The 20297-nt window shown below is 41.8% G+C and overlaps 1 protein-coding gene across 4 annotated transcripts in view; it reads left to right on the forward strand.

Annotated features, from left to right (window-relative positions):
- Positions 1 to 4537, forward strand: part of LOC126974000 (TWiK family of potassium channels protein 18-like) — a 149800-nt gene extending 145263 nt beyond the window's left edge. For all 4 annotated transcript variants that reach the window (XM_050821355.1, XM_050821356.1, XM_050821353.1 and 1 more), the window contains 2 exons: positions 1640 to 2243; positions 3411 to 4537. In XM_050821355.1, the coding sequence (XP_050677312.1) occupies positions 1739 to 2243; positions 3411 to 4114 (1209 nt within the window). In that variant the 5' untranslated portion in view covers positions 1640 to 1738 and the 3' untranslated portion in view covers positions 4115 to 4537. The remainder of the gene's footprint in view (positions 1 to 1639; positions 2244 to 3410) is intronic.
- Positions 4538 to 20297: the final 15760 nt, after the last annotated feature.

The raw sequence follows: 20297 nt of genomic DNA on the forward strand, positions 1-20297 counted from the left end.
CAGCTTTGAAACTAACAGCAGCGAACCTTTTGATCAGGTGCAACGCTGAAATGCTCGAATTGTCGGGCATACAGTACTTTTGAACGGCTCGATCACTTGTTGTTGCATAAGAACGTCGCTTTATTGTGTTTTCAACTCATTTATCACAGGGAATGTTTCAAATTGTTGTTTCTCCTCCTGCCGAAAATATCCAGCGAAAAAATGGATATCAATATATCATCTCCACCATCGGGATGTGTGGCGTTCCTCCACAGTACAGATTTGTTGAAACTAGAACAAAAAGTATAAAACGAGCTTTCTTGTGCGGTGTTTCGAATACGGTACGATATCGGTAACTTTCAGCAATGCACATACACCTTCCTACAATGCCGGTAACTTTCCGGTTTTCCTTTAATGTTCATAATAGGTAGAAGAGATTATAGATAATAACGTAATATTAGGGGTTAAAGTATGAAATTGCCGATTTGTACGGAAAGATTTAAATTAGTTTTGTTTTTAATTTAACATATTTATTTAATCAAAATAATTACCATTACTATCTATACATTGCTGCCATCTCATAGGAAGGTTATTTATGCCTTTACGATAGAACTGCGGTGATCTAAATTTGACAAACTGTGTGAAAGCATTTTGTACTGCCGCCTGAGAAGAAAACTTTTTATTTATCACCTAGAAAATTGTTCAAATCACGAAACAAATGTTAGTCCGTCGGAGCAAGGTCTGGCAAAACGGAGGGTGACGAATGGTTTCTAATTGCAGATCCTGTAGAGTTGAAACGGTCTCTCGAGCTAGATGACGTCTCGCGTTATCATGGAGCAATAATGGTGTAGATCGATGATGAGTCGGGGCTGTTTCACTTGCTTTAAGTATCATTTTTCGGTGTCCAGTAGATATCTGCCGTTATTGCTTGACCATAATGAATAACACCATGCTAAGACCACCAAACAGTTACCATTACCATTTGATTGGTAAGCTTTACTTTAGGACACTGTTGCGGCGTTCGACCTGGGGTCAGCCATTGTACATTTCGCTTACGGTTATGGTAAAGAGTCTACTTTTCATTGCATGTCACAATTCGATCCTATATTCCTTCATTTCTGTATCGATTAAACAAGGTAACACAAGTTTCAACACGCGTTTCTTTCTGCAGATCAGTCAAATCATGAGGCACCATTTTATAGATTTGACGCAAATGAGTTAATATTGTTAGTAAGGTAACGTTAAATCATGCCGCTAATTCCTGGGTGGTTTGGTCTTTTTTTTTCTAGTCTAAGCTAAATAAAAAAAAAGGAGAATAGGTACCATGTAAAAAAATTCACTCAAAAATCTCAAACCATGTAGAATCTATGTCAATTCGAAGTACTTACCTAGTATAATTAAAAGGTAATTTCATACTTTAACCCGTATTATCAGGTGACCCTGATATGCAGTAGTAAACTATTATTTACTCTTTTGTTAAGCTCTGTAGTTGGTTGTTAAAAAAGGAATTCTAGTATTTATTTTCATGAAAATGAATGACAAGGGAACATACGAGTTAAGTGATCACCGCTGCCCACATTCTCCTAACGCGTACGCTTACATGTACACGTAATTAAGGTATACGTAAATAAAAAACCAATAATGAATGTTTTTGTTTCAGATATGAACACAACAAACAAAAGAAGAATATAATGTTAAGAACGAAAAGAAAATTACACCATAAGAAATATAAAATACGGTAAAGGATGAGTAAGTCGGCATGATGGTAAAAGACGGGAGCCGGGACACTAAGCGCGCCTATCAGAACGCATTAAATTTGTCAAATTTAGGATTGGAGGACACGAAACTTTATTGCTGTAGGTGCAGCCAGAAACGAAGGGCTTCACCCCTTACTTGCCTCTCAATTTGTTTCCTTGTACTAACATACAACCTTTTTGGCGGATTCTTGTTTTTTTCGCTAGAAGGGAACACAGCATCAGAAACAGCTGTTGCAGAATCGAAGCCGAACTTAAGTCGATCGAGTGGTGAACTTCGGCTCAAAACAGTGGAAAAACTGTGGTCAATAACTGAAGATCTGAACATTTTATACAAAGAAAATTGGACCCAACTAGCTGCGAAGGAGTTAATGGATTTCCAAAAAGTACTTTTGAAGTCTTTGCGGAATAATGAGGAGGAAGGCCACAACATGTCTTACGAGGAAATGGAGTACAGATGGAGTTTTGCTGGGAGCTTCTTATACGCGCTGACGTTAATAACGACGATTGGTAATTTAAACAATTTGTTATTTTTAAAATGATATCCCTCACTACTGGGATTCATTATACAAATTAAAGTAACCAAAATTTATGAACGATGCGGAACTTGAATTCGCGGCCTCTTGGGTTCCGCCCGAGCGTTCTTTTTACACTTCGAGATTCGAGTCCCTTAAATTTTGGTTACAAATTATATTTGAATAATAGTTAATATTTTCAACAATTTGAAAAAATTAAAGAAAAAAGAGATTGATGATTTTGATGGATTATGATTTGATCATAAACATGCTCTGTAGAGATTCTCTCATAAGCCGTTGCAGTAATGAACCGTAGTTTGAGATGTGTATGATACCAACGTTCTTAAAGAATTGATAAAATCTAAATTGACATATTTTTACTTCCCGCCAAACAAAGCAATAATATTTTAAATCTTACAGTTATATTTATATTTTAAGACCACACATTTTAAGTCATTTTTTGTCCTCAATTTTATTTTATACAAAATATAAAATTTAAGTGTGGACTGGAAATTGTTAGTGCACCGCAATTGGGTATTTGACAAAGTTGACAGTTGTTACAATAAAATAATATGAAATAAATTTAATATGATACCTTATTATTAAACAGTAATTTGAAAATATCTCTTTCGCAAATCTGTAAATTGCAAGTATTTCAAATTTGTAAAAATAATTTTCGAGTTTTTATCTGTAAACGTATACTGAAATAATTTTAGATAACAATATTTTCATGTTTGTCACGTCACATTATAAATGTCACGGACGGACTGTTATTGCCCAACACTTTCAATGTATTATGAAAAACATTATATTATTTACTGAAATAACACTTATCAACTGAAAAAAATATGTATCAAATAAATAAAAGTAAATCTTGAGACACTTTTTGAAAAGCACTCAAGTAGCCAAAGTGAGGTACAAATAATTTTAATAATATCAGAATCTTGGAATCTCTTTCAAAAACGGTCTTATGTTTTATTGAATAGAACTAACAACCTTGCAAGGCTGATCCTCTGATGGTAAATGCACACGCCCATGGGAACACAAACTTAAATTATTGAAAGGTATGTGTGTTGATCACACTGATTACAAGTTATGTAAATTTTGACCATAAAATGTTTAGCTCTTTTTGAAATAAAGACAAACTTTTGTTCTTTTACAGGTCACGGGAATGTCGCCCCGAAGTCCACAATTGGCAAAATGACAGCTGTCCTATACTCCTGCGTCGGCATCCCACTCATAATGCTTTATCTGTCCACATTAGGCGAAGCCTTTGCAAGGAGTTTTAGATCATTTTACTCCAAAATATGTCCAAAACGCTTTCGGCGACAAGATTTTCATACAAAAGCCGAATGTATAGGAAATTTTTCATCGAATAAAGAAATATCGATTAATCGTCAGACACGTACCCCATTCCAGGCTGCTTTAAATCTTGAAAATTTGAATGGAGGATACCACTGGACATGTCAGGACCACACTCGGGTGCCAATTATACTAAGTTTATCATTAATGATATTGTATATAGTCTTAGGTACTTTTGTGTTCCACGCTACTGAGAATTGGAATTTACTGGACGGATGCTATTTTTCATTCTCTAGTTTAGCCACAATAGGATTCGGAAATTTAAAACCTGGTTTATATGCCAGCACAGTATCAGCTAAGACTGAAGACATTGCCATAGGCGTGTGTTGTATTTATATACTTGTGGGTATAGTTTTTATTGCCATGTGTTTTAATTTAATTCAGGAAGACTTAGCGATAGCCTTAAGAAATTTGACAGCGTTATGCGGTGGAAGTTCAAAGTCCCGCGCTATACATAGCATTGATCCTGCTGATGCAAAGATAACTATGTCTGTTGCTTCCTGACCCAGAGAGACACCCGAGCCATCAGTGAGCTTTCACGAAAAAAGATCACAAGTTAGTTTCAAGCTAGAAAATTATAATCCACCCAAGTTCAATAGTTTACCTCGAAGGAAGTCGTCGATGCATGGAGAAGAAAGTTTTCAAAGAAACACGCCAGCTCGCCGATCTGCCGGACCTACGGATAGGTGTGTTGAATATTTTGTTCCAAGAAGTTTGAGTGAGTTTAACTTGAGCCAAACTAATACTGTATTCTATGCGGATACTGAATTCGGTGAAAGGCCACGCAGGGACAGGCGTGATAAAATGGTTACGTTTGAAGATGATCGGTTTAACGATGAGGTGACTGGACAAACAATCTCTGACGATGTATTTATGTAACTAATTTATAAATGATCTATTGTAATTATTTGATAAAAATGTAAAATACTTAAGAGAATAAATGTTTTACACAGATGTATTGTTTAATATCACAATTATTCTTATTCTAGCCTTTACGTTTATTTAAAATCAAGTTTACATGAATATTTATTGATTTATAAATCAAACCAAAACGCATGCAATACCTAGCAGCATTGCCTTTCTTAAAAAAAATGTATTTGTTTGATTCACGACGACTATAAACGCCCTGATTATTACTTGCTATAATCCATAGATACCATAGTTCTGTATCGAATCAAAGCAACACCAACTGATACAAAGTAAACACTTCGTTTATAATGATTTATGATAAGCACATCGTATGAATGAATGAATAAATAAAAATGAAAATAAAGTAATGAAAACAATCTCAAATCATACGCATCTTTATTACATCTTTGACGCATGAGATCTTTCAGTGGGCAATCCCGAAGAGAATCTAAATATAGGTAAACTTTCAACCATGCTGGTAGAACTGACAATCGAAGCGTTCTCGCTGTTTCTTGTCACAACGTAACATCACCTGTGCGTATGTTACTAATAATCCTTATAATTACAATTTTGTTTATAAATGAATTGCTGCCACTAAAGCTTTCATAATGTAAATCTACTTGACTTTGTTTGTTACTTTATTTGTCCTTTATTATAATAACTTCCTCTTATTCATTTTAAATGAGTCTTGGCACTTTTAAAAAATATGTATTTTAAAAATATTATTATATTATCAACTAGGCTTCACATACTAGCTAATAAGGCTGTAATTAACCTTATCTGTAATAAAGGATTTTTTGAAATTGAAATTGAATTGTTAGAACTGACACGTGTATCCCGAAATAAAGTGCCTTCAACTTAATTAAAGGGTAAATATATTTTTTTTAATTAGAGAGAGCCTATGAAGAAGTGGAGACACTAGAAAAAATAAAAGAAAACCAGTCGCTTATGATTTTTCGAAATACTAGAGACCTACAGAGATGCATTGCCGGCCTTTGAGATTCTCGTCTTCCTTGCTTCACACTCGAAGGTCTCTCAGTAGTAAATGTTCATTAATACAGTAGTTGGCAGACTATTCCAGTGTGAGACAAAAGTTTCTCATGAAACGTTTTTGGAATACTTTTTGTGGAGAGCAAAATAGACTTTACGTATTTAGGCTGTGATGGTAAGGCCCATCTGTCGAGCTCGGGTTTATACACGGACACCCCCTACCGAATGAAAAACCTCCTATATTCTGGTATCTAAAAAGATTTTCCAACGACATAGGGACCACAGACGTCGCAGCTGCAAATCAACAACAGTCGTGGGGTTTCCCCTATGGAGACTTGAACCTCGGACCGGCTGTGTGTTTGGACCACCAAGGAAAGAAGATCACTGATAAATCTTACGGCAATAAGAAACAACACACTTGGCAGTGTGTGCGGTGATGTATAGTTTTTTGGAACGCCAGCATCATTGTGATGAGAATTAACTTTACATTTTGACGTAAGTCTGGTAGTGAAACGTAGCTCAATACCTGATTTAATAACGTGAACAACTCCTTTGAGTAGAGTGAACAAGTCTAGGTGTCGGTAGTCATTCAATAGCTGTTATATGTGTAAAATGGAATTTAATTATTTTCTTAACAGTCAGCCCATCGAGTTGATTTTTCGCTCTCAAATGCTTGATTCTAAAGATGTCTGTTTTTTTGATAAAACCTTAATTAAAATGAACGTTGTATACTTCCTGTATGAGCGAAAAATGAGGCGAGCAGGACGTTCAGCTTATGATAATTGATACGCCCTTCCCATGACAATGCAGCGCCGCTCAGGATTCTTGAAAAACCCAAAATGTTCTGAGCGGCACTACAATTGCGCTAGTCACCTTGAGACAAGATGTTAAGTCTCATTTGCCCAGTAATTTCACTAGCTACGGCGCCCTTCAGACCGAAACACAGTAATTTTTACACGTTACTGCTCCACGGCAGAAAAAGGCGCCGTTGTGGTACCCATAATCTAGCCGGCTTCCTGTGCAAAGTAGCCTGCCATTGGTATAAGTAGATTATCAACACATTCCAAAATAAACTATACTTGTTATGCAAACGTACGACAATCATGTAACAAATGGACCGTTTTTACGCTTTTCACACTTACCTCGAGCGAGAATCTTTTATTGCAATCATGGCAACTGCATAGCAAAGAATACTGCTGCATATCATTGATATGCAGAAGAAACAGTGTAGGGGTTAGCACGCAGGCTTGCTGGACACCCGTATTTATGGGTTTTAAGTCGGACCATGCACCGTTGATAACAACCTTGTTGCTCCGATCGGTCAAAAAGATAGTGATCCATTTGCACAACTTCTCGGGAAGCCCATAGGATGGCATTTTCGCTTTAAGCGCTTTATGCCACATCCGATCGAAGGCCTTCGCTATGTCCTAACTCACCGCCAATGCCTCTCCCTTCGACTAAGCCGCTGGCGTCCATTTATGGGTGACGTATGCACGAAGATCTCCAGCTGAGCAACCCTGACGGAAACCGTACTAGAAGTCGCTGATCAGCTGGTGCTCGTGTTGATGATCGACTCCATTACTTTGGAGAAAATGGAGGTAATGGTAATGGGGCGGTGGTTGGACGGATCCGAGCGTTCACCTATCTTAGGGATCGGGTGCACTAAAGCGGCCTTCCATAATTTCGAGACCACACCTAATGAGTAGGAGAGCCGGAAAAGACGGGTAAGGACCGTCGCCAGTTCCGGACTACATGTCCGCAACACTATCGGGGGAATGCAATCGGGCCCGCGCAATTTGTGAATGTCCAAGGTGAGAAGCGCCTTAAGCAAGGCGCCATACTGGATTTTTACTTCAGTCATGTCACCGCGGAATATGCAGTGGTGGTGCACCTTGGTCATCCAGAGTAAAGTTAGACGCGAAGAAGGAGCCCAGAAGATCAGCTTTCTCTTTCGCATCATGGGCCAGCGTGTCATGCCACCTGGAGGCAGGAGTGGTCAAACCATGGTCGGGACCTGCCACCGATAGGCACCGAGGAGGATGGAATGAAAAGTTCCATACCTTGCAGTAGTTCATCAGCAACAGCGTCAGTAGCGGCACCTGGATCACCCAGCGAAAAACAGAGCTGCCTCCACGGTCCCACTCTGCTGACCTATAGGTCGACAGCCTAAGAAGCGGGGCCATGCTAGGCGCGTGATCGACACGGAGCTCCGGATCAGGCAGTGGTCCGATGACCCCAGAGGAGGGTCAACGGAAACTAGGTAGCCGTCCGGATGTAACGTTAACAGAAGGTATAACACTGAAGGTGTATGATCTTCCACATCTGGGATTCGCGTTGGCGCAATTACCAGTTGCATCAAACCATATGCTAAGGTGAAGTCGTGAACAGGTCTCGTTGGTACGTGAGCCTAGCCATTCGGCGTGGTGGGCGTTAAAATCCTCTGCAGTGGGCACATACTCCAACATAGAATCTGCGTCACCGCTATGGGACCTATACAGGCATGCGTTGATTCGCAGATGGTCGTCGCAGTCTACACGCAGCCAGATGATGAATAGGTCCTGTCCTTCAAGAAAACTCAGGCGTGGAGAACAGACATCCTCCCTCACGTAAACGCACACGCCAGCCTGCGGTATAAAGGAAAGTTGCAGATTATACCCCAGGTGGGAGCGGTAAGATGTATCAGCCAGAAAGGTTATCTGTGTCTCCGTTAAAAAGAGCAGAGCCAGCTTCGTCGTCTCCAGGTGGAGGTGGATGACATTCAAATTTGAGCGAAACCCCCTGATGTTACAAAAGTCCACAGCGAATGTGGAGGAGGGTGGTTTGAGCCTTCTGCTCTGTTTGCCCCGAGTCAGCACAGGTTTGCAACCTTGGCATCTACTTCTAGGTACAGGTCCTAATTGTGGCCGCCCAGGGACGGATTCTCCAGGACTACAAACCCTGGTACCGTCCTTCAGTAATAAATTTTTAGTCCGTGCTGCCATTTGTATCTGAGGGGGAGGGTTAGGCCTCCGGATACCCCCGGACAAAACATAGCGGGATAGCCGCTATTTCACGCAGGTTTCAAGCGGGAGGGTGGTATATCTCCGGGTGTGCCGGCCTAATTATGGTTGTATCCGTAAGCACCCAATATGGCAATACCTTCACGAAGCACCAAAGCCATAAAGAATAGAAATTTGAAGAAAGCAGACAAACGAGAAGCTAAAGTAAACATAAATGCCATAGCTGCAACGCTTGACTTTCAACAAGTGTACCGCACAATGGTGAATTTAGCGTTCTTTTCTACAAACGGAGGTTTTCTACTCTAAACTTTACTGTTTACGATTTAGCTTCAAAATAAGGCATTTGCTATGTCATGGAACGAAAGTATAGCTAAACGGGTTTTAGTCGAGGTGTCCAGTTGCTTTTTAATTAATATTTTTCCAACATCACGTTAAAAGAGGCGTCAAGGAATTTCGGTTTCAGTCCGATAACTATGTGGGCTGTTTCTAGCCAAAAGTATGGATTAACTGTCACTCATCGCTTTTTGTAAAAATGTCACACACAAAACTAAGATTAAAAACGATCCGTGCATAGAAAAGTATTTAAAACAGGAGGAAGTTTTTAATTTCAAAAAATAACTGACTAATTAAAACTGCACCAAAACTGGTAAAAGTAATATATGGACAAAAGGAGGAGGTTAAAGTGAGTGCTAAAAATGCGATCGTATACAATATAAATACAATTTCCATGAGGATCCCTATACCATAATTGTGATTAGAGCTGGTAGGCGAAATCCAGCAACGTCTGGAAAACGAATTTGAAAATAAAGAAGGTATTTTTTTGGATCTTAGCCTATCAGCAAAGACAAATACAAAAAATTAAGTAAGTTAGAAGTCAAAGACTGCCACAGCAACTGAGACCAAAGGTAAAAAAATATATCAAATATAACTTTTTACTATTTAAAAATTATTGATATATTGTAAAAAAAAGTGACAGCTTTTGTTCATTTAGTTTAATACTTCAAATAAACTAACAAACACTTCTAAAGAAGTGTTTGTTAATTCTTAATGTAATAAACCTCACAATACCATGAGAAGTAAGAAATCATTAAATTCAAAGCTGCCTTTAAAAGCAACATTTTATTGTTTATTAATACAACAAATTATAAGTTTCTTCAAGTCCTTTTTTAGAACGTAAGGTAGACAAAGTGTTGAAAACTCCACATCCGACATAACAATGTTCTAACTACTACATCGTAACTATGTACCAAGTAAATTTAAAGGATAAGACAGTTCCCACACAATAGCGGTTCAAATTCGTTTTGTAAGATAGTGTGACATCTACTTTTTCTCGCATTTCATGTTAATTTTTTTTAGCTTTTTACATTGTGACGTTTCTGAAGAAACGTTTAATACGATCACGCGAAATTTGGTTTCAATATATTATGATGATTTGTCAATTTGATGCAAGTTCAAAACTTTATGAGGCTGTACTAAATAGTAACGTTTTTGTAGTTCCGAATTTGATTGTAGCTACTGTCGATATAATGGCAACCCGGATATTGCGGCTGAGGTATATTGCTACGTCGCGAGACGACAACGACATTCTGTCGTGGCGACATCTTTTATGTAAGTAGTATGTCATAATTATTGTTTTACATAAAGTGGCTACGCCATAATACTAAAATTAATTACAGGTAATTGCGGCCAATTTTTTATTGGCAACCTATCACTAGTACAAATTATCTTATAGGTAAAATTTTATCTCTAATTTTTTTTGACACATAGAGTCTGGTTTCTAGATAATATATAGAATAAAAACCTACCTGTAAAATTGAGCAGTTGGATCTTAGCCTGATTAGAGACCACTTATTAAAGACAAACAAACAAAAATACAAATATATGTATATATAAACACACAAACCAAGCTATTAGGCTTAGAATAGATTTACTTTGAAATGAGTGATGTAATTCTTAAGTCATTATTATAATTAGGATACAAATTGTCTCCAGCTAATGTGTTAAGTAATTATAACAGTGACAGGTGGCTGACTGGATGTTTAGGGTGGTGGGTGTTGGATGGTGGATGGTGGATGGTGGGGAGGAGAGGGAGAAATAGTGATTAGTGTGACAGATTACGATTGGTTATTATTTATCTATAATTATCTCTAAGCACAACCCGATCCACTTTGCTATTGTCGGATCGGTGTTTGTATCAAATTTAAACGACCGACGAAACCATTGCCATGATCTATGATCCACGATTCATCTCTCCAGCTTTTAAATGAAAATGAAAATTAGTAATTACCTACCAGAGTTAGTTAGCTGTTTTACAATATACAAGAAAAGTAGTAGATTGTCATAGGCTAGACAAATTAATGGCTACATAAAGGTTCCGCACAAAACATATTGCGTTTCACAATCACTCCCCGCTATGTTTACTTATTAGATGACATACTCGTATAGACAGGTCGGTTTAGCAACCTCACACTCTATAAATTATTCTATTATATTATTATATTCTCTAGTTCCGCTTGACGAAATAAAAATATAAGAAAAACAGTTTTTTTTTACGAAATAATGTAAGACAACCTAAATAGCTTTTAATGCAACTTAATTTTAAAAATTTTTACATCTTTCAATTTGTATATCTCTAACGGCCGTTTCAACAGCAATATGAAATTCAAGAAACATATCGATACGGTATGCAATAGAGCCTGATTTGTCCTCAGTCGCCTTTATCCACTTGTGTGTGGGCGAAGCAAACTTCCGCTCAAACACAATGTGACGCTGTACAAAACCATCGTACGGCCCAAACAGTTTTACGCAAGCGCTAGAGCTACTTACTGCCCGTATCAGTCGATAAATGTTAGAATACTGAGTGTCGCGTTTTGGATATCAAGACAAAAGTTAAAATAAAACATTTTTTTATGAAAGTAGTTTTATAAACTCTTTTGATGGATCAAATTTTGTACAGTACCTCAGATTCAAAATGCTGCTGATGTTGAGAATTGAGAAGGAATTCTTGACAGGAAAAGGACTATTGTTTCATTAAAATCTTGTAATGTATATTAATTATTAATAATAAATTTTACATTAAATAAATTTCGAAATAACTAAAAACTAAATAATAATTAAAATTAACTTTTTATGAGTTTTTTTAAATTTAATTTAAAATATAACATGGAAAAATGGTTATCTGTGGTATCAGTGGTATCATTATTCGCCTGACCAAAGAGTTCTGTCTCTTGTGTACTTATTGACTTATAATAATGTTGCGTAGCAACGCTGCACCGTAAATGACGAGAGTGTCAAACTTCAATACATTGATAATTTCAACAGCTCCGTCAGCAATACTCGTAGCTTTGGCGTAAAAGTGTTTACTTTAGAAGCTGTAGACCCGGGTTCGATACACCTACCAGTGTATGGAATTTTTTGGGTTTTGTAAAGTTAATGGATATTTCTAGTAAGTTCAGGATCAAATCGAACAGAAAAAAAGGGATGGAAAATGTGTAAGCAGGATAAAAATATTTAAAGAATTTTCTAGTACAATTTAAATTTAAAGATGGATGTTTTTTTGTTTTTTTTTGAGAGGAGGAAATACTGTTACGTATCCGTTCCGGGGCGTAATATGTCGGACTCGAGTGTCCGCGTAAGCGGACGCCCCATACCGACTAAAACCTCCTCTGTGCTGTTAGCAGCCCTGGCTTTCACAGCGAAGTAGGACGTGGGCCGTGGAGGCCGCAAAGACTACGCAACAACAGTCGCGGGGCGTCTCCTAAGGAGACTCGAACCTCAGACCGGCTGTGTGCTTGTGGGAAGGAGAGAGAATGAAAATGAAAATGAAGATGAAAAGATGAGAAGAACACACTCGCCGGCGAGTGTGGTGATGTTTAGTGTAATGTATGTGAGTGTGTGTGTATGTGTTTATGATTGTATGTATGTATGTTTGTATGTGTGTAAGTAGTGTAAATGTTAGTGTGCATGTATGTTTGAGTTTTGTGTCTGTTTGTGGAGTGTGTTTGTGGTTGTGTAAGTGGTCTATGTCAGTCCGTCAGTCAGTCCGTGTGTTAGTGAGTGTAGTGAAACAATTACAGGACGAGGACTAACGTCTCGTCGGGTATCAAAACAATGTGTGGTGTATCTAGGGTGCGGGCCGCTGGCCATCGTCAGAGTGACGAGTGCCAGTGGTTTGCGGTGGTTGACCGCGCCTACGAAGGCGGTGTGTGCGTGTCTGTGTCGGTGTTTGTGTGGGTGTCGCGTTCGCGATGGTGATGTCGTCATCCGGGTCTACCGTTACGTGTCTGGGACGTCTTATTGGGTTGAGACTATGGTGAAGGGGGGTGTACCCGCATGCCTTCCTAACCAAGATGTTGGGATGGTTAGGCGCCTTGTCAAAGAAGCGTCGCGAGATCTCTTTAAAGTGTTGAGCTATCGTCGGAAGCTCTAGGTCGCGGTGAAGGTCAACGTTTCGGATGAACCACGGGGCTCCGGTTGCCATGCGCGTGAATTTATTTTGAACTACTTGCAAACGACGTAAGTAGCTCGGTCGGGTGTGCGCGAAAACGACGCTTGCGTATGACAGTATGGGCCGTACGATGGTTTTGTACAGCGTCACTTTGTGTTTGAGCGGAAGTTTGCTTCGCCCACACACAAGTGGATAAAGGCGACTGAGGACAAATCGGGCTCTATTGCATACCGTATCAATATGTTTCTTGAAGTTCATATTGCTGTTGAACGTGACTCCTAAGTATTTGTAATCCTTCACCCACGGTATGGGTGTTTCATACAATTTAATGACGTCGGTCGGTCGTTTTTTAGCGCGGATGCTATTCGCGTTACCGAAGAGTACCGCTGCACTCTTGGTGGGGTTCACTTCAATCCGCCATTTTCTGAACTAGTTGCCTAGTTCATCGACGGCGGCTTGAAGCACTTTAATGTTCCTGCTCAAGGTTGAGCGGTTCAATAGAGCGGAGCCAAAGTAGAGTGCCGTATCGTCAGCGTACTGAGCGAACTGGACACTCGGAAACTTGGGAATGTCGCTCGTGAAGAGCGAGAAAAGAGTGGGAGAGAGGACTGAACCCTGTGGCACGCCAGACCTGATGGGTCTGGGTGAGGATAGGGTGCCCTCTACTCGATATCGGAAGGAGCGATCAGTAAGGTAGGCTCGTATGATGCGCACGAGCCTGTCTGGCACTCCCAATTGATACAGCTTGAATACTAAGCCGTTGTGCCATACCTTGTCAAATGCCTTCGCGACATCGAAAAAGACGGCTGCCGTGGTAGCGTGAAGTTGACGCCGTACGAGAATGTACTCAGTGAGTCGGTGAGCCTGTTGGGGACACGAGTGAGCGGTTCTGAATCTGAACTGTATGTCGGGTATCAGGTTGAGCTCCGCGATGTAATGATTAAGACGCGCGAGAATTAATCTTTCGTAGAGTTTCCCGATCGAGTTAATTAAGCTAATAGGCCTATAGCTACTCGGATTAGCTTTAGGTTTATTGGGTTTTGGGATACCGATAACAACGGAATCTTTCGATTGTTCGGGGAACGCGCTATTAGACAATAGAATATTAAAAATGGTAACCAATAAAGTAATAAGAGTCGAGGGTAGGATTTTAAGATCCCTATTGTTTATAGTGTCGGGCCCCGGGGCCTTCTTGGAGTGACGCTCCTTAAATATTAGCTTCACCTCTTCGTAAGAGGTGGGTTTTATTACATCGCCTGAAGGGCTCAGAGCGGAGCGACGTTCAACTTCACGATCAACTTCGTCAACGTGTGTCGGGTCGGCTGCTGCATTTGGAGAGCACTGACTCTCGAGACTATCAGCGAGGCATTCAGTCTTCTCATCGTCATCGAGCGCCGGCTGCAGTCCCGGTCTGTCCAAAGGAGGCATTACAGTGGGCGGCTCCTGTATGAACGCGCGAGGCAGCTTCCAGAAAGCCACATGTGATGGCTTAAGGTTGCCGAGCAAGCGGTCCCAACGTTCGCCGCGGAGTTCCGCGATACGTTCCCGTACCACCCGCTGTAGGTAGCGGAGGTGGCGCCTATTCTCGACCGACGGATACCTGTCGTAAAGTCTAGTGGCTCTGTGCTTCTGTGTGAGTAAGTTCCTGACCTCTGGGGGCAGGTTTAGGCGATGCGGTTGCATCGTCGGAACCTGCCTGGAGCAGGCCTTGATCCTATTCTGTATATGTGACGTCACATGAGAGATAGCACTGTGAGCCGTGTCGACCGAGTCGATGACGTCCGGTATAAGGTCAAGTTCGTCGGACGTGATAGACTCGAGATCCTTTTCCAGCCGTTGCCAGTTGATCACTGTTTTCGTCGGTGGTTGAAAGTTAACCGGTGGGCCTAGATCCAGGACGACGGGCCGGTGGTCTGACTCTAAATCGTGAAAAACCTCGATTGAATTTACATTGAGCGTTACGTTCTTAAGTAACGCAACGTCTAGAATGTCGGGTCGGTGCGCGACGTTATCCGGATAATGTGTTGGTTCGTCGGGTGCTATTACTGAAAAGTTCAGCGTGTCTGTCAGCGAATCTAATTAGATTCCGTTTCTGTTTGTGGCTCTACTGTTCCAGCTGGAGTGTTTGGCATTAAGATCGCCACCCACTATAACTGCAGCTACGTGGCCGAGTAATGCTTCTATATCTGTGTATAATACTTTTTTGTTGGGCGGAAGATAAGCTGAAATAACAGTGATCGGCTGGTGATTCGCCATACTGACCCGGATGGCAGAGGCCTCGATGTTAGTGAGGACCGGAGGATCTATAGGTATACAGTGTAGAGACCTTTTAAAATAAATGAGGGTGCCGCCCATACGGGTGGTGCGATCATTCCTGACTAAGTTATAATTAGCGATACGCGGATCGAGTATACGTGGTTTTAGAAATGTTTCTTGCACTAAGAATAGGTCTAATTGATGTTCGTGAGCGAACTCCTTCACCAAGTCTAGTTGAGGCTTAAGGCCTTGGGCGTTAAAATACGCTATACGGAGCGTATGTGGTTTAACCCGTCCGCTTACGTAATTAGGCATCGCGAATAATTTTATACTTTTAAAGATGGAATGGGAGAATCATTTTAAAAATAGAACAGATCGGGGGTATATAAGCCGTACTAAGCGTGGCCTACGGCAATTCTAGTTCTGACTCGAAAGTGTAAAAAAGAAGAAGAAGAAGATAAGTAGAAATAGTGAAAAGTGGAAGTGTTCCAAGAAGAAGAAGATAGAAGAGACTTAGTGTTTGGTGCGGTGTGACGCGTTGAAGGTACCGCCGCCCACAAGAGGAACGGCGGCAGACCGGCGTAGTGCAAGTTCGAAAAAAAGTGAACGCAAATAAAGACTCGTTCCTATAAGCAGAGTATTATTTCCAATCCCTGACCCACTACCGTGTCAATTGGTATCAGAAGTGGGATAGGAAAGATGCCATTAGTGCCCAGGAACGAGAAGGGAGTGACCACGCCAGCGGGAGCAGCTGCCGCGGCCGAGGACGAGTCACAAGAAACATCCGGCTCTGGACTCAGTGCGACCGTGTCAGCACCGCAGGCTGCTGCCGTAGACATCAGCGCGCTCATGCAGCAGATGGCCGCCATGATGCAAGAGCAAGCGCGCCGACAGGAGGAGCAAGCGCGCCGACAGGAAGAACAAGCGCGCCGACAGGAGGAACAAGCGCACGGGCAGGAAGAGCAAGCGCGCCAACAGGAAGAACAGCTACAGGGCTTGAAAGAGGAGCAAGCTCGCCAACAGTAGGAACAAGCACGCCGACAGGAGGAGCAGCTGCGAGGCCTGCATGAAGGCCTCTCCAAAGACATTTTATCCGTTGTGCTGAAAAACTCCGCCCGGATTGAAAGTGTGGAAAAGAAGATGGACAAAGTTGAAGAAACTTTCAACGTAAGATGGGAAAGATGGAGTTAACCATTCATCAGCTCAGTGGGAGGGTCGTGTGTCCTTCAACCAACACAGGAGTCACCTGCGGAACCACATCGACCAGAAATTTAAAAGTACCTCCCTACGACGGCAAGTCTTTCTGGCCTGCCTTCAAGCTTCAACTGGAAACGGTCAGAAGAGCCTGCGGTTGGAGTGACCAAGAAGCGCACTCTGCCCTCACACTAGCTCTCCGTGACGATTCACTCTACACATCTAAATGACCTACATAGACCTTATTGACGCGTTGGAGGCACGTTATGGCGATAAACACCTTGAGCATGTGTATCGGGCGCAACTTAAGGACCGCAGTCAAAGGGCCAACGAAACTCTGCAGCAATGGTCCGTGGAAGCTGAGAAGCTAGTGCGTAAAGCATATCAGTCATCACCAGCTGCAATAGAAGAAATGTTGCTCCAAGTGTTCATCGATGGAATACGGGACGCCGAAGTAAGAGCAGCCGTACGATTGAGTCATCATACTTGCTTGAAGAAAGCGGTGGCACATGCGTTGGAAGTAGAAACGGGCGTTGAGACTCCGTGAAATTGTACCAGCAGATTCCAGCCGAATGCGAGATTACAACCCGGTATGCTACGGCTGTTAGGAGCGAGGACACCTCAGGAGCACTTGCCCCAGACGTGAGCGCATAACTCGAGATAGGGGGGATGCGACAATCTCAACGTCACCGCTGGAGCAACAGGAAAAGGCCAGAGCAGTGGGGTGGGCGCTGGCCGGTAAAAGCAAGCCCCAAGGATCTTCGTTAAGCAGACATGTGACGGAAACACTTTAGTTATAGAAGGAATGATAAATGGAAAATCTTGCCGTTTCACTTTGGATACGGGAGCCTCACGTACAGTCGTTAGCCAAAGAAGACTAGAGAGCATCGCAATACGATATATGCGAGAAAATGTAAGCCTAACACTAACAACAGCTACCGGCCAGCGCATACCAGTCCAGGGAGAGAAGATCGTGGCCATGAAAATCGGGGATACGTTGTACTGGCAAAAAGTGGTAATCGCGGATATCACAGATGACTGCATCATTGAGTTGGATTTTCTTCGAAATCATCAGTGTACCATTAAAATGTAACATGGTGTATTGAAGCATGGAGATGAAGAAATTCCAATAAAAGGCGGAATTTTTGGAAAAGTGCTGTACTTGAGGGACACTACCTTAAATCCGAGGTCGCAGACCTCAGTCCCGGTAGTCCTGCCAAGGGATGACAGAGGAAGATCCTGTAATTGCGCTATAATTGAAAGAGAGACATCGGACACGACATGGATCCCAACCAGGACTGTTGTGGGAAACTCCCAAATTGCGATGGTTCCCGTGTTTAATCCTCATGAAGAGAAGCAAATCGTTAAGAAGGGGACAGTGATCGGAGCTTGTGAGGAAATAGCTTGGTTAAGAAAGTGTGAAGAAGGGAGGAAGACCGTAGCTGCAAGCCAGGATGTGAACATACGGAAACTTCTGGATGGCTGTAAGGACAATCTTACCAAGCTTCAATTAATAAAAGCGAGAAATTTCCTGTTACGCTACGCCGGGATGTTCTCGAAGAACGACGGAGACATCGGAAGAACTGGTTTGGTGAAACACAAGATCGACACAGGAGACACCATTCCGATACGGCAGAGACCAAGAGGTATTCCGTTTGCACGCGAACAAGAAGTGGAAGACATGATTCGGGATATGAAAAACAATGGTGTGATAGAACCGTCGTCGAATCCATGGTGTTCTCCAGTGGTTCTGGTGAAGAAGAAGGATGGATCAACTAGATTTTGTGTGGACTATCGGCGTCTGAATGTTACTAAGAAGGACAGAAGACCATTGCCAAGAATCGATGACACCTTAGATTCACTTTGTGGCATGACGTGGTTCTCTACTCTGTATTTGAAAAGTGGCTACTGGCAAGTCGATCTGGATCCTAAAGACTAGGAGAAGACGGCTTTTTCAACCGGAAAAGGGTTATGGCAGTTCAAAACAATGCCCTTCGATTATGCAACGCCCCAGCTACTTTCGAAAGGTTGATGGAGCATATGCTGGCAGGTATGTTGGGAAAAACCTACCTTGTCTACTTGGATGATATAATCATTATGGGACGAAGTTTTGAAGATCATCTTAAGAAGCTCGAAAAAGTCTTCGCAAAACTACAGGGTGCCAACTTGAAGTTGAGTCCAAAGAAATGTTCCTTCTTTCAACGTCAGGTGAATTACTTGGGGCACGTTATCTTGGAGCAAGGCGTTGCGACGGATCCTGCCAAGATAAGTGCTGTCAAGCACTGGCCGACGCCGACAGAAAAGACACATGTGAGAGCATTTCTAGGACTATGCTCTTATTGTCGACGCTTTGTGAAAGGGTTTTCCGATGTTGCTAAGCCCTTACATCGACTAACGGAGGAGAAAAGAGCCTTTTCCTGGGATGAAGAATGCGAACACTCTTTCTTAGAGTTGAAGAAAAGACTATGTGAATCACCTATCCTCGGATACCCTGACAAGGAGGGAAGATTCATAGTAGATACTGATGCTAGCAATTCTGGGATTGGTGGAGTGTTGTCATCTCCGAAGAGGGGAGATCAAGAAGTTGTAATTGCATACTTTATCAAATCTTTATCGAAGCCGGAGAGAAACTACTGTGTAACTCGTAGGGAGTTATTTGCCGTGGTGAAGACATTACAACATTTTAAAAAGTACTTGTTGGGTCGCAAGTTCCTCGTAAGGACTGATCATGCCGCCTTGAAGTGGTTACTAGAATTCAAGAATCCGGAAGGACAAGTGGCTAGATGGATTGAGCAACTTCAAGAGTATGACTTTGAAATCGAACATCGAGGAGAAAAAACTCATGGAAACGCAGATGCTTTAGAAGACCTTGTCCGACAGAATGCAAACATTGCATTCGTCAGGAGGAGAAAGAAAATCCAATAATCCGGCTGATCAGAACAGATTCGATCGATGAGAACTGGAGCAACGATGCAATGAGGAGAGCTCAGGAAAATGATAAGGATCTTCAACCACTTTTACATTGGCTAGCAAGTGGATCATTTAAACCAAAATGGTCTGATGTAGCTAGACACAGCATGGCTACCAAGAGTCTCTGGGCACAGTGGGACAGTTTGGTGATGCATGACGGGTTGCTCTGCCGGAAATGGGAAACCCCGAAGGGAAAGGATTGCCATCTGCAACTGGTCGTTCCCAGGGAGAAGGTAAACGAGATCCTGAGAGCTTATCACGATAGTTCTTCAGGTGGACATTTGGGAATAAAAAGAACTCTCACAAAAATTAAAGAACGATTTTACTGGTTGCATTGCCGTGATGATGTGGAAGACTGGTGTCGTAAATGCACAAGTTGTGCATCTGTTAAAGGACCTCAGACCCGGAACAGAGGAGCTATGAAGTTGTATAATGTTGGGGCTCCGTGGGAGAGAGTAGCTCTGGATATAGCCGGACCGTTTCCAGTCACCAAAGATTATTTCACGAAGTGGCCGGAAGCATTTGCTCTACCTAATCAAGAAGCAGTCACCGTTGCGACGAAGCTGGTGAATGAAGTTTTCTGCAGATTCGGTGTGCCTTTGGAGATGCACAGTGATCAAGGGCGGAACTTCGAGTCACAATTATTTCAAGAAGTTTGCAAGATCTTGGGAATCCATAAGACCAGAACTACGCCATATCATCCACAGTCGGACGGGATGGTGGAGAGGTTTTTCCAAACATTGGAGCGGCATCTGGCAAAAGTAGTGGACAGTCATCAGGATAACTGGGATGAGTACATTCCACTATTTCTAATGTCGTATAGATCCGCAATACACGAGACGACTACGGTGACTCCTGCGTACGCCAATTTTGGAAGGGAATTGAAATTGCCAGCTGGTTTACTCTGAGGCTGTCCACCAGA

Source organism: Leptidea sinapis, chromosome 31, assembly GCF_905404315.1.
Source record: "Leptidea sinapis chromosome 31, ilLepSina1.1, whole genome shotgun sequence".
In the NCBI taxonomy this organism is placed as follows: Eukaryota; Metazoa; Arthropoda; class Insecta; order Lepidoptera; family Pieridae; genus Leptidea; species Leptidea sinapis.